This window comes from Glandiceps talaboti, chromosome 10 (assembly GCF_964340395.1).
Source record: "Glandiceps talaboti chromosome 10, keGlaTala1.1, whole genome shotgun sequence".
NCBI classification, from domain to species: Eukaryota; Metazoa; Hemichordata; class Enteropneusta; family Spengelidae; genus Glandiceps; species Glandiceps talaboti.
In genome coordinates this window covers 5,489,614-5,505,000 of record NC_135558.1, presented here as the reverse complement: position 1 = coordinate 5,505,000, position 15,387 = coordinate 5,489,614, and the positions used below count along the sequence as shown (strand labels likewise).

The 15,387-nt window shown below is 36.4% G+C and overlaps 2 protein-coding genes across 2 annotated transcripts in view; one reads left to right on the top strand and one right to left on the bottom strand.

Moving 5' to 3' along the window:
- The window catches only part of LOC144440961 (ATP-dependent DNA helicase DDX31-like), a 25,484-nt gene extending 16,857 nt beyond the window's left edge, over positions 1-8,627 (bottom strand). The window contains exons 1-12 of the mRNA XM_078130435.1: positions 8,428-8,627; positions 7,254-7,522; positions 6,779-6,854; positions 6,104-6,218; positions 5,519-5,628; positions 5,180-5,221; positions 4,858-5,042; positions 4,058-4,164; positions 3,341-3,594; positions 1,809-1,958; positions 1,597-1,656; positions 467-657 (exon numbers count right to left, since the gene is read on the bottom strand). Of these exons, the coding sequence (XP_077986561.1) occupies positions 467-657; positions 1,597-1,656; positions 1,809-1,958; positions 3,341-3,594; positions 4,058-4,164; positions 4,858-5,042; positions 5,180-5,221; positions 5,519-5,628; positions 6,104-6,218; positions 6,779-6,854; positions 7,254-7,522; positions 8,428-8,520 (1,652 nt within the window). The 5' untranslated portion in view covers positions 8,521-8,627. The remainder of the gene's footprint in view (positions 1-466; positions 658-1,596; positions 1,657-1,808; positions 1,959-3,340; positions 3,595-4,057; positions 4,165-4,857; positions 5,043-5,179; positions 5,222-5,518; positions 5,629-6,103; positions 6,219-6,778; positions 6,855-7,253; positions 7,523-8,427) is intronic.
- Positions 8,628-10,290: 1,663 nt separating this feature from the next.
- On the top strand, positions 10,291-15,216 carry LOC144441300 (putative methyltransferase DDB_G0268948). Its single transcript, XM_078130857.1, has 6 exons — positions 10,291-10,429; positions 10,968-11,080; positions 11,606-11,851; positions 12,648-12,745; positions 14,650-14,784; positions 15,114-15,216. The coding sequence occupies exons 1-6, from the start codon at positions 10,291-10,293 to the stop codon at positions 15,214-15,216; spliced, it is 834 nt and encodes a 277-aa protein (XP_077986983.1).
- Positions 15,217-15,387: the final 171 nt, after the last annotated feature.

Here is a 15,387-nt window from a genome sequence, read left to right as displayed (position 1 = left end):
AGTTCCCCCTGGATATATTTATTATGCTACATGGTATGGAAACCTTTGCAAATTTGACCAGATTTCCCTCCACTTTTACTGGGGTTTCCAAACCTTAGGAAAAACACTCACATGCAATACTGCAAATTTGGTTCATAGAAATCAGATGGTAAGGGAGGGTAACCACTATTCTACAAGATTACACAAGATGTCTTCATAGGTATTCCTGTGCATAATCAGTAGAAATTTAATTCTGGATCTGTTCTATTTTAGTGGAGATTTCATTGAAGTCATGACAGTACTAGCACCAGGCAGCCATCGACTTCACCACTGAGGGCGCCATTCTTTGGTTTTTGAATAGCATAACTGGTGTATCAAGAGAACTGTTCTGCATTGGTCTACTCTACTGAGTGCAATCTAGTTGTTGTATGATATTATCACCAGATAGTGACACTGAATAAAGTTAATGTTGACATATGCAAATTACCTAATATTATGAGAATTCAAAACTTTGATATAGTCCACTTCTGCAGGGGTGAGAAACAAAAGAGCCTGCCCCTCTTTTCCAATCCTGGCTGTCCTACCCACTCTGTGAATGTAATCTGCTGGTGTTCCTGGTGTGTTGTATTGCACAATCCACTTTACTTGAGGTAAGTCCAAACCCCTTGCAGCAACATCCTACAAGTTAATGTATAAGGTCAAAGGTGAGATGTCAAAGGTGAATATGCAGGAAATGACAATGCAAACAAGTCATCCTATTCCTATTAAATAAATGGCATTCATAATAAATACTTTTTGTACAGCCCATTTCAACTTACCTTTCACCGGCTCTGTTTGATACAAACACACAGAAACCAATAACAAACTACACATGCTACACTTTAAGATAGCAAGATTGAATGAATACAGTTTCTTGTGACATGTCCAAATGAAATGAACTAAATGTTCTGCCATGCCGACATCAGATGCAGACATCAAAACATTGGTGTCCACATATCTGTGCCTAGTTGCAATATATTTCAATGGTTTATTTCATAATAGACAAAATGTAGCAAAAAATTGCAATCTTGCTATCTTAGTGTATCATGTGCAGTTTCTTATTGGTTTCTGCATGGTTGTATTCATTAGAGTCAGTGAACGGTAATTTGAAACGGGCAGTGTAACAAGACTAATTATCAGTTCACTATAGAGTCTAGCTCTGTCATATGTATGTATGTATGTATGTATGTATGTATGTATGTATGTATGTATGTATGTATGTATGTATGTATGTATGTATGTATGTGTGTGTGTATGTATGTATGTATGTATGTATGTATGTATGTATGTATGTATGTGTGTGTGTGTGTGTGTGTGTGAATGTATGTATGTATGTATGTATGTATGTATGTATGTACATGTATATATGTGTGTGTGCCTGTGTCTATCTGTGGGGAAGGGGGACTGGGGGACTTACACTCTACTGACCATGGTGATGTACCATTGACTGTCAGCATGATGTAAGTTAGTTGGGGTACTGAGTTGAGTTTTATTGAGACTATTCAGTGTTCTTTTATTAGTGTTCTGTACAATGTAACACTGTGGTTGACTATACAAAGCACAAATGACAAGACTTACTGTACAAAGAAGTACTCCTGTGGCTGACTGCACAAAATGAAGATACACTCGTCTCCTTTCCTGAAATAAATGAATTAAAAGATGTTCATTTCATGTGTTTCATAATACAATAATTTTTGTTTTCCAGTATTTCCAACAACATTTTATGTATTTAACTAACAAGTTATTGATACAGTTCTATGCATGAATCTGTATCCAAGGCTACAACTTACCTCTTGTGACATGTTGCCATGGAGTTGGAAGAACTCTACTTCATCATCTCCTTCATCTTCAGGGTTAAGGATATCCAAAAAGAGATTGTAGTGAAATTCTACTGAGTCTCTGCTTGACAGAAATACCAACATTTTGGAATGTCCACCATACTGTAGATATGTAGGGAGAAATACATTGTGATATCATTGGTTGGGGAACAAACTCCTTCACATTTGCACAAACAGTGATGCAGATACAAATACAGATACAGATACAGATACAGATACAGATACAGATACAGATACAGATACAGATACAGATACAGGTACAGATACAGATAGATTCAGATACACATACAGATGCAGATACAGATACAGATACAGATACAGATACAGATACAGGTACAGGTACAGATACAGATACAGATTCAGATACACATACAGATGCAGATACAGATACAGATACAGATACAGATACAGATACAGATACAGATACAGATCCAGGTACAGATTCAGATACAGAAACAGATACAGATACAGATACAGATACAGATACAGATACAGGTACAGATACAGGTACAGGTACAGATACAGATACAGATACATATACAGGTACAGGTACAGATACAGGTACAGATACAGATACAGATACAAATACAGATACAGATACAGATACAAACACAGATACATACACAGATCCAGATACAGGTACAGATACAGATACAGATATAGATACATACACAGATACAGATATAGATATAGATACATACACATACACAGATACAGATACAGATACAGTTACAGATACAGATACAGATACAGATACAGGTACAGATACAGATACAGGTACAGATACAAATACAGATGCAGATACAGATGCAGGTACAGATACAGATACAGATTCAGATACAGAAACAGATACAGATACAGATACAGATACAGATACAGGTACAGGTAGATACATATACAGATACAGATACAGATACAGATACAGTTACATATACAGATACAGATACATACACAGATACAGATACAGATACATACACAGATACAGATACAGATATATATATATAGATATAGATACAGATATAGATACAGATACAGATATAGATAATATAGATATAGGTACAGGTTCAGAGACAGAGACAGACTTTCAACCTGAGACAAGATGTGATAATCAAACACTTTTTATATAGTTTCTCTCGTAACAAAGATGTTGAAGTAACCCTTATTTATACTGGATAGTTCTATAAACATATTCAGTGATTGTCTCCCATGAAGTCGGTGAGGGCCATTTCTCATGTGTGGGTTCAGAATTAGAGCAGGGGGAAACTGGAGTGCCTGGTTAAAACTGTTTGATATGTTCTCTTCTGAACAGTGTTGTAAATTCAATCAAACCCAGATTCGGAACTGGACACTAATTGCATTGATGTTAGGTAAGTGGTTGAACCACTCGGCCACTGACAATCCAAAAAACCCTCCACAAAACAATCCACTGTCTTTTGTGACAAAATGTAACAAAATAATCCCAAAGTCCTGATGTGTTCACTTACTTTACAGTGTCTCAAAATAAAAGCAGCTAAAGTCACAAGTCTTAATTTACTAGGAACAATCAGAAAGTGTTGTTTTAGCTGCTCAGGAGTACAGAAATCCTCATTAGATAGCGTTCCTTCAGTGTCCAGCAGTTTGACCTTTGACATCTTTTCTTTGTGACCTTTGACCTTTGTTGATTCTACAGTCTGTTGTTCATGTGTAATGTTAATATTTACTGGGTCATCGAGTGAGATTCCAGCTAGATTCTTTACACCTGAGTTGGACGGATGAAAGATAAAGTGACAGTGTTTATTATACCACACACACATGCACACACACACACACACACATACACACACACACACACACACACACACACACACACACACGCACACACACACAAACCAAGTTGAACATGTTTGTACCAAAAATATGGCATGGCCGTTCTATATCATAATAGCCCATGTCTTCGTCATCAATTCTGCAGTGCTGTATATATTAAAATATTCAGAATCGGAATCAATTTTCCCTAAATAAGGCTTATGCTGATACAATCATATTTTTCTCTGTATTCTTATTCATTAAGCCAGGAAATGCTTGTGACATAAGGGATTTGTTACTGCTCGTGTGTTACTTTTTGAGACCATGAAAAATCAGCTGGTTTAGTTTTTGGTTTTGTTTCCATGGTAATGACAGGTAATACGTTTATGTAGCAGAGTGACAGGTTGTGAACTTACCTTCACTTAATGTTGCTGATAATAGTACTGTCTGTCGTTTCTCTTCACATTCATTTAGTGTATTCAGTATGGTGGTGATGTCCTTCTCAAAGCCCATATCAAGGAGTCTGCAGTATTGAATGAGACAAAGTCATAGTGGACAGGGATGTAGCTCATTTTAAAAGTAGCCGGTAAAGTGTGAAATGTAGACAGTAATATCTAGGAAAGAGACTCATAAATCTCCCCATTTATGGAAATATACCCAATGAATTTTTTAACAAAATCCTGAAAAAGTAGCCAGCAAAATATTGCAGATTAGCTGGTTGTTTGTGTTTTTGCTGGCTGTTGGCCCTTCTGCACATCCCTGGTGGAAGATACAACTCTAAATCTCTAAATAAATAAATGTAGTAAAAGTTTACTCAGTGTTTTGACTGAGCACCTGTTGGCAAGTAGCCATATAGTCAGATACTTGTCTACCCATGATTATTTACTTTCTAAATATTAACTCAATGTTCATGATATTTATGTACTATCAAACCAGAAAAGGTTATTGTGGCTTCATGGCTGGTCTGTAGCTAGACTGTAAGATATGTCATGTCACTCCAACCTCACCGGGGTTGACCAATGAATGAAGGAGCCCCATCACAGCATACCTTACAGACAAGGTTGACCGATGAATGAGGGCATCCCATCACAGCATACCTTACAGACTTCACTGTAGATGAATAGCTACCTACTTTTTCTAGTTTGGCCTTCAAAACTTAGTGAAAACCTGTGTCCTGACAAAACAAAGCTGTAAAATTTGTCTCGTGAGAACATACCTATCTGCTTCATCTAGTATCAACCATTTCACTTTAGACAGTTTGAGGTTTTCAGTATGTTGAAGGTGATCTACAAGTCGACCTGGTGTAGCAATTAGAATATTAATTCCTTTCCTAATTCTAGCTTTCTCAGATTTTCGCTTTTCTCCTCCCATGATGCATCCTGGCACAACCCACTGAAAGGGCTGAAGAAAGACAACAAGAACAACAATATAGTAAAGAAACAAGAAACTCATAGCCATAGTTACATCAGGTTGTTATGATGATGTTGTAAATCTCAATAATTTTCTCTCTACAGATAGAAACAGACAATAATACATACCTTCATTAACTTGAGAATGACTTCATAGCTTTGAAGGGCAAGCTGAAATTAGAAAGAAGTAAAAAAATAAGTTTGTTAATTTGTTTTTATAAATCACTGAAAGAAATTGTCTATAACTACCAATTCATCAATCTGTATGATACCTTACTTTTGGAGTAAGGAGTAATGGAAACACTCCAAAGTGAAGAAAGTGGAGGGGAGAAGAGCAGTATTACTGCATATGGACCGTGAAGTCTATCTTAGGTAGGTATATTTCTAGACTTACCTCTCTGGTTGGTAGCAGTATTACTGCATATGGACCGTGAAGTCTATCTTAGGTCGGTATATTTCTAGACTTACCTCTCTGGTTGGTAGCAATATTACTGCATATGGACCATGTGATCTTTCTATCTTAGGCTGAGTTGCTTGTAGAGATTCCACCATGGGTATGGCATATGCCAATGTTTTACCTATGATAGTGAAATGAGTAAAATATTGATGTGTTATAGCAAGTGAACATAGGAGCAAAAGTTAAACACATGGTCAATGTGTATGTATGTATGTATGTATGTATGTATGTATGTATTTATGTATGTATGTATGTATGTATGTATGTATGTATGTATGTATGTGTGTGTGTGTGTGTGTGTGTGTGTGTGTATGTATGTATGTATGTATGCATGTATGTATGTATGTATGTATGTATGTATGTATGTATGTATGTATGTATGTATGTATGTATGTATTTGCATATGTAAATATGCATGCATGTTTAATAATTCCTCTGAAAACTTTCCATCTGTGTTCCTGGTGTTTTTAGCCTTTTTATAAATGTAGGCTCCTATTTATAAGTTAAGTTTTAAAACCAGTGTCTAAATTGTACAATATCTTCTGATCGTTGTTCTCTGGGGTTTCAAAAACTGTGCAATAACATCAAATACTGACCTGTTCCAGTTTGTGACCTGACAAGAGCATCCTTTCCCTCCAGTAAGTTAGGAATACACAACTTCTGTACACTGGTCATCTTGGATATGCTGAGATTATTCTCTAGGTTTGACACCTGTATGTCAAATACATGGTAAAATTTCTCATTCATTAATCAAAACAGCTATAGTAGCAATATTAACCCCTCTCCTACCAGGTCCCTGTTTATACAGTTGGGTTGACCAGGGCACAATCATTTGTTCAAATCTTGCCCAAGTTCAGACTTTAGTCATTTTAAACTCAAACTGAAATGATAGTAAACAAGGCTTGAACTAGCAACTTATAGATTCAAGCCAAGTACACTAACCATTTGACCATTATATGACATCAAAGTGACAGAACATCTGACATTTGACCAAATTATGCACACTTTACAGAAGAACAGTTACACAACTAAATTCAAAATCTAAAGCCTGTGTTAACAAGTTGACTGACAGTTTCATTGTGATGGTTAACAAGTTTCTAGACACTTTTGCCAATGGTTAACAAGCTTGCACACACTTTTATTTGGTTAAAACTGTCCTGTTAACGGACAATCGGGATAAAGTGTCCTGCTATTACAAATAAGATAAAGGCATGTTTTGAGGAATGGGGGACGCGACAAAGAGTAGTAGAACAATATATACATATTCTTACCATGTGAGGATGAATATGTAAATCAGAAAATGACTCCGATGAAAACACGGGTTCTTTTCTCTGTATGACCTTTGACCTAAAAATGCGAGAGAGAAAAAAGTTCATTAACCCTTGTCAGTACTTGGTTTATAATGATTTCTACATACTTAAACCATAAAACACAGAATTACTCAGGTGGAAGGGACTGAACAAATGTGTGATGATTACAATAGCTTGAGAACAAATGATTGTTGATAGCTGTGCATTGGCTATGTAGATATAATCACCCTGTAATCAAAATAGTGTAAGCACTGAATGCAGTTGAATATGTTGTCACTTGAACATTGGCTATCAGAGACACCACCCTACTGTGAGTGTATTTTATGTCAACTGATATCATACTTTAACTTGTCATTAATAATAGTATCATTTTTTATGTCTGTATCAGCGTCCCAGTATCTGGGTTACCATTGTCCTATAAAATGTAAAACTTCACCTTTTCACTTCTGGAATTTCTGGATTACTGCCAAACAATGAGGACGACACTGCACCCTTTGACCCAACATGTTTCTCTGTTGATGAACCAAGATATTTCCTTCTACTTTTACTCTCTTTTCCAATGTCATTATTACTATCATCAATTCTAGTTTGGGATTGAGATATATCTCCTCCATGTTCATGCACAGTTTTTCCTTGTACTTTCATCTCAAATTTTGCTCTTCTTTTCTCAATTTTCTTTTGCTGTTTCTTTTCTTTAAAACTTGCCTGAAAATAAAAATCATTCAAGAAAAGTGCAGTGGAAAAAATCACAAAAGAACTTTGTCAGAATGATGTAATAGTTATGTATACACCATGCAGTAGCACAGGGGCACGTATTGTTGCTTAGATTGCCGTTTTCTTGGGAAAATATATTGTACGAATTCTGCTGCTACAAATGTATCAATCTCTATACTATACTATAGGTATACAGGTAGGAATATATAGTCAAAAGGTTGTTATATTTAGTCTATAGACCTGGAAAACAACAATCTATGAAATATTACACGCCCCATTGTGCAGTAGTACCTTCTACCATGGATCTATAATTGAAGTCACAATTTTTTTTTAGCATGCATACTATTATATCCAAGGGGATTATTAAAGGTACAATAACATGAAAAGAACAAATACAAAACAAAACAAACTAAACTAAATAAACGTCTACTGTTGTTTCCTACATGCACTACTAAAGTCAGTGAAAGAAAGTCACCACGTCTCAGTAGCCAATATTGCCACAACGGTAACGTTCCAAGTCAATGTGTTTACATGTAGTCACCATGTACCTTTAATATATAAATCATTTATAACCTGCAAAGACGACGTCAACACAAGACACAAACTATTGTTTACCATCACAAATGATACATCCATATTGCTGTGTAGTCCTGCTTGCAAACGATGTACGGAACTCAATTCACATTGTCAGAATCGGTCCCAACTTACTCCTCCTGCAAGCATAACTAACTGTAGCTCAGGAAATATGCGCCCCAAAGGGACACGGGAGATCGGTGAAGACGTGACAGAGTCGATCGACTCCTCAGAGCACATATTTAGACTATTATATTAGACTAGTCAGACTATTGGAGTAGTGCATGTAAACTGCATGCTGTGAGACTCATATACTAACTTACTCGGCCATCCTTCTTCTGTCGTATTTTTCGAGGCCAACGGTCGTCATATTCAGTACTGATGTTCAGAATCAAACCACTGTCGTCTTCCGCCATGGTTTACCTTGACCAATCGTCAAAGCACGGAACAGTTACGCTTCTAGTAGTCTCCCGATATCGAACGCAGAGGATGTACCAAGAAACACATGTGCAATAACGAGGAATACCCCTGCCTCGTTTTAAAAATGAGTTATAAATAACCTTTGCGCAATCTCGCCGTAGAGGCCACCACCACCGGTGCAATCATAGTGAAGTCTGGCCACAGGGTAAAGGGCAAATGATCAATTTTGTACTCGCGATTTTCAGGATTTCTAATATTATTTTCTGTATATTTTAAATAAAGTGTTAAATACTGTTCTCTCTCACTGTTTTTTTTTCTATTTCCTACCTGATATCAATGTCTTATCTGAGTTTATCAGCTTTGCATTAATTAGTAGCTTGCTAGAACAAACTCACTATTTGCCCAAATTAACGGATTATACTTCGTGAGTGTAAACATCTACTGATACGAATAATGGTAATATGTATTAGAAATCCGGAAAATCGCGAGTACAAAATTGATCATTTGTCCTTTACCCTGTGGTCTGATCAATGAAGTCGTCTCTCGATTGTTACGTAAGCAACCTACGTTTACCGCCCAGTGCGCTAGGTGCTCGTGGAGTTGCTATATCCTCCGACTCAGACCACTACTAGACAACTTCACTAGCACCTGTGCCCAGGTGTACGTGTAAGCATGGAGGTATAAGGGGAGAGTCTAAAATCTAAGGTATAGTTGTGCCTTCATGTAAATTTTAATGTCCGATTTTTCATGTTCATGCGCCATATTGCCCATTTTGACCTGCCCTCTAGAGATCATGCTTCAAGAATTCGTGACGTCACCCTCCCCCTCCGAACCGTTTCACTCTCCAGGAAAACTAAACTTTACTTATATATAAACTTGGTCTTGCAAACAATTTTTTAAAAACGTTTTGACGTATCAAAGCATAGGTACTCGAATCAATCTGTATGATTTAAAACAAAAATATGAATAGTAAATAAGACTTATTTACTATACTGTATACATATTTTTTTGATTGATTCGAGTACCTGTGTATCAAAGTATCTAAAACTCCACATTTTGTTTACACAAAGTGTCCCTAGTCTGTGGTTTACATTGTACACGACCACTCACTAGATGTGTTAACATAAACACATACCTGATTGCACACACATAAGTTCCATATTAACATGCAGAATAAATGTTATGTGACGTGGGTATTAGGGCAACATTCCAAAAATCAGTGGTGGGTGGGGGTGGGGGTTATCATATATTTGTACCTAACTTGTAAGCATGACATGTATATCCCTGCTGACCAAGGTTATTCATCGTGGAGCAGGTGCAGTTTTGCTGTTGGTTTTAAAATTACTTTCAGGCAAAGTAATCATTTACAAAACCTGCAAGGGCACACTTTAATACTAAAGTACACATTTGATACACAACGAGTTGGTTTTGAGGAAGTCCTTGCAACTGGGTATTTGAAGGACAGCATGGTTAATTCCAAACAATGAAAAACTGGATAGGAAACTCGGGTTTTGAATTCTGTGAAACTGGGGAAACTAGGAGGGTATGTTGTCTGACACTCTCACTGAACTCCTTTGCAGTGAAATGGCAGGTTTCAGATCAACATATCTATCTAGCGCGTGGCTACGTACACTTGTCAACGTCAGAGTCCAAAAACTTCAATTTGAAAAGATCACACATGTACACATATTGATTAAAGCCACTGAGTTGAATAATGGAAGGGGCATAAATATATACTTAGGTGGATTTCTCTTTTATTGAAGAATATGGCATCATCTGAGTGTGAGTCAAGCAACCTATTCGAATCCCCACAACTATCAAAGTACTACAGTAAATATAGACCGACATATCCAGATGAATTAATGACGAAGATATCATCCTTTTCCGGAATGAATAAGAAGGAAGGTAATTAGATCACAAATCATCACGTCATCAGATTTGTAGTATAGTATGATGATACATCAATCTAACGGTATACTGACTGTAGCGTACAGTGGCCTAGAAATGTGAAGATGGTTGCCTATGAATTTGATAAGCATATTACTAGAAGCCTTCTTATGAAATAGGCATAGGATGCTGAAGGTCAGCTAACTTCACCTTATGGTATATGAATCAGAGTCTTCAACCTGAAGTCACCTGCGATCAGACCGTCAATCGATGGTACAGCTGTTTCTAAAAAGGTTGAAAATACATGTGCGCTTTGTTATATGAAGATCATGTTCTTAAGATATTGCCAAAAAATCAAATGCAAAGTACTTATTAAAATTGAAAGTCATATCTGTAAGCTTTATAATAATATGTGCACTTTGTTATTATCAATGTAAAATGTATATACAAAATTATATGAAATTGTATGGCACATTTACAGCAGGTGCAAGTTTAATTTTTATTGAGGATAAGTGGTTGAGTAATTAATTCGATCAGGTTTTTTATGTTTCTACAGCAGGATCATTTGTCTTAGATGTAGGATGTGGGACAGGACAGAGTACTCGAATACTGGCAGATTACTTTGACATAGTCATTGGCTGTGATATCAGTGAAAGTCAGATTACTGAGGCAAAAAATACAGAGACAGCAAAAAATGTACACTATAGGTAACATGATTTAAAACATTGTTGTATTAAAGTAACCATGTTGCCCTTAAATAGAGAGAGAGAGAGAGAGAGAGAGAGAGAGAGAGAGAGAGAGAGAGAGAGAGAGAGAGAGAGAGAGAGAGAGAGAGAGAGAGAGAGAGAGAGAGAGAGAGAGAGAGAGAGAGAGAGAGAGAGAGAGAGAGAGAGAGAGAGAGAGAGAGAGAGAGATGGATAAGGGGGGGTGGGACACAGAGAGGGACACGGTAAGAGAGGGGAAGGGAGGGAGATAGACAGACACAGAGATAGATGGACAGACAGACTGACAGTCACAGGCAGGGCAGGAAGGGGGGATGGGAAGGAGAACGAGAATAGAAAACTATTGTAAAAGCAGTTTCTTATAATCACATCTGTTTATCAATGTATGCATGATACAACACATGTACACAATATGAGGAACAAGTGAAAGGGCATCTGTCATGTCATGAATATGTAACCATATGGTTACTAGGAGCAAACTAATGATTCCAATAATGTTGCCTTATTAAGAATTGCTGCAGCTGAAGAACTTCCAGCAAAGTCAAACACTGTGGATGTCATCACAATGGGATCAGCATTACATTTCTTACCAGACCATCAGAGATTTTTTTCTGAGGTTGACAGAGTTCTGAAACCCGGTGGCTGCCTTGCCGTCTTTGGATATAGACCTGCTTTAAGTTGTGGAGACAAATCTACGGAGCTTAATGATATATTTACCGTGAGTGACCAATTCATGTTGTTATCATGATAGACGTGTGCCTCTATTCTCTAATTTATACACGTACTGAAATTCCTAATCAATCAATTTTGCCAGAATCCATTCTCCATACATACACAATTTTGAAGTGACAGCACAGTTTAGATTTACAATGTCAAAAATCGAAATAAATACATTAACCAAGCCAAGCCTCAGTATTGAATTTTTGTTCCAAATACAACCACAGGGAGCTCAGGCTCAGTTAGTTTTACAAATACAAACAAACAAGTAAACAAACAAACAAAAACAAACAAACAAATAAACCGACAAATGAGTAGATACATACATGAGTAAAGGACAACAAATCAACGAACAAACAAACACTACCCCCCCCAAAAAAAAATAAAAAATAAAATAAAATAACTGAGCCTGAGCTCCCTGTGATGCAACTTGAAAATTTTACCTGAAGTATGGTTTACCAACACATGAATTTTGATTTGAAGCCAATCCTTCTATAACTTCACAGCATAGAGACATGAATGTCTACATATTTAGACCAGAACGACATCATGACATAGCAAATCATTATTATCTGGATCACCGAGTATGATAGCTAAGTACTTTGACATCTATCTTTGCTTTTGTAGGAAGGGTTGGTCATCAAAATACATACGTGTGTTCTTTTCTTTGTTTTATACTTGAAACTGTTAACACCTGGACTGCTTCAACATTTTACTGGTGTAAATGTGACACTTTCTTTCAGTCTCACAAATTATTGTATTCTAATACTTGCATGACTTTATCCTTATTCTTGCAGTACTATTCATACGAAAAGTTTGGACAGTATCAACCCTATCTGACCCTGGCAGGCAACAAATATCGAGATATTGTGTTCCCTTACAATGATATTGAGAGGTAAATATGCACACACACACACACACACACACAGGCGTGTGCATGCAAGCACGTGCACTGTAACTATATATGTATATATAATATGTATACACAAACACACACACACACACACACACATATAATAAACAGTAAATCTTTCTGGCCAAGAGGCTTTGCAGAGATGCCTCAGTAGGCGCAATCCAACATACCTCAGACTCGTTAGTGGTCTGGGATCGTACTAATTACGACGCTTATGTCCAGTCATGTAACCCAAAATGGTAATCAGAACAGTTGCAATTGTTTGCAGTTTATTTCATTTTCTGCATATGTGTTGAGTTTTTTATCCAGAAGCTTTAACTTGTTAGTCTGTATGATTTGTTCTTCTTTTTCTGTTCAAGTCCGATACTATTTTGAAGATGGCAAGGGAGTGGTTGGCTGAGTTGAAGTAGTTTGGTTTTGGATCTGTTTTGTTTTTGTTCCTTATCAGTGCACGTGACAAATGGTTCTGCATGCGGGTGTACTGTATGGTATCTTCCGTTTCTCCAATATATAGTATTTTTCCACACTTCTCACAATGTATACCATATATTACGTTTGTTGTTTTGATGTATGTGTGTATGTATGTATGTATGTATGTATGTATGTATGTATGTATGTATGTATGTATGTATGTATGTATGTATGTATGATGATGTATGTATGTATGTATGTATGTATGTATGTATGTATGTATGTATGATGATGTATGTATGTTATTTGTATGTATGTATATGTGTGTGTGTGTGTGTGAGTGTGTGTGTGTGTTAAAGTAAAAGGTATTTATGTGTGTTTGTACATGTTCCATTACATCACAAGTTACATCTTCATGTCAAACTAGATTGTATTTTGATAATACTGTAACTGATTTGTTCTGAACTGATTTAAATGTCACTAGTCAAACTAGATTTGTTATTCTACATCTACACTGTACTTGACATACATGGAATTGTAACATCACACATTGAAGGCTTTTATCTAGACAAGTTTGTCGTTGTTGACAGTCGCGTTACAAAATACCGCCAATGGTCTTGTAGCACAACTGTACACTTTAAAAAAATGTTTATCCATATGCTAGTCCATGCTAACAATAGGTGTTCATTTGCTGAATCCAGTTGCCTATCCAACCATGTTGCTATCTTTGTGATATACGCGATCATTTGGCTGTTGCTATGGGCGTGGTCTTGTTGCTAGGCAAATTTACATACATTTTTTTGAATGTTTATTCAATTGTCTATTAATCCCTGTTATCTTTGTGAAATACGCGACCATTTGGCTGTTACTATGGGCGTGGTCATGGTTGCTAGGGATATTTGCATACATTTTTTAAATGTTTACTCACTTGCCTACCAGAAGATGTTATTTAACCAAAATACACTGCCATTTGATTGTTGCTAAGGGTGTGGTCATGGTTGCTAGGGTCAATTTTGTAAACATGTTTTGAAGAAAATCTGTAGAATAACACTTTCAGAAACATCTCACCAAGTTTAAGTCTCATTGACCAAGTACTTTTTGAGATATAAGTTTTTGACCAAAAATCAACATTTTTACACCTAATTTGCATAGCACTATTGAACCTCAGTTCAGTTGTGCTAAAAATCATTATTCAATTTTTTTGTTCCGGGAGTGAGTGCCGCCTTTCCATGGTGATCAACAAAATTGAAACAAACGTAAATAAAGAAATTGTGCCGTGTTCATCACATCAAATTTTAATAAGATTGGCTAATCATTTACTAAATGATCTTACCAAGTGACTATAGGAGTCCTCTGTTGATGTGAAATTTTTCAGCTGCTCTTAGACTAGATCATTTGGCTTCATACACCGACTATTTTATAATGTACATCACAGACATATACTGAAATATTAATTTTTGATTCTTCTTACAAAGAGATGACACCATGTGTGTTATGTCTGACAGAACAGTGTATGACGTTATAGAATATCTAAGAAGCACATCTATGTACCGAACCTATCTTGACAAAAACCCAAATGAACACAATATACTTGAGGAAGTACAAAGAAAGTGAGTGTGTATTAACTTTTTCTCTCCTTTGAGTTGTCAGATGACAGACATAGATTCTCATTTGTGGACGTACTCACGACCCATTGTACTAGAACAACTGGTCTGTTTACGGCACAATTTCAGATACATTGTACTGTCACAGTGAAGAGATATTTACATTGAAGGAAAAATATTCGCTGGCTTGCAACGAAAACGGAATGACCTTTTAACCATTTTATCATGTTTTATACCATCAACAAGTTTAAAGTCTAACATTCTTCAGTTAAATTTGGTTTATTGCTGTCAAGGGGTAAAAGCGATCTAAATATTATTTTGTTTTATTGTTACAGAATAATGTCTGTCTTGGATGTTGACACACCGCCTGAAATGACTTTCCTTACAACAAAGTATCCCATCTTTCTAATTATGTGCCGTAAACCAATGTCAGATTGATGTTATGCCACAACTTTGTAGAAGAAAATGGACATTTTTTCAGGAATGATACTACCTAATAATCAATATCTTTCAGTTAAAATAATACTTTAGGTCCATAAGCAATATGGCTGCGGTCAGCATTACAATTTTGTCAGTTTTTTTTTTCAAAGACACACCTCTTCCTTTCGC

Coding starts and splice junctions, on each gene's coding strand:
- LOC144441300 (XM_078130857.1), top strand. CDS start 10,291: ATGGCATCATCTGAGTGTGAGTCAAGCAACCTATTCGAATCCCCACAA. Junction 11,852..12,647: donor AGCTTAATGATATATTTACC/GTGAGTGACCAA, acceptor TTATTCTTGCAG/TACTATTCATACGAAAAGTT. Junction 14,785..15,113: donor CTTGAGGAAGTACAAAGAAA/GTGAGTGTGTAT, acceptor TTATTGTTACAG/AATAATGTCTGTCTTGGATG.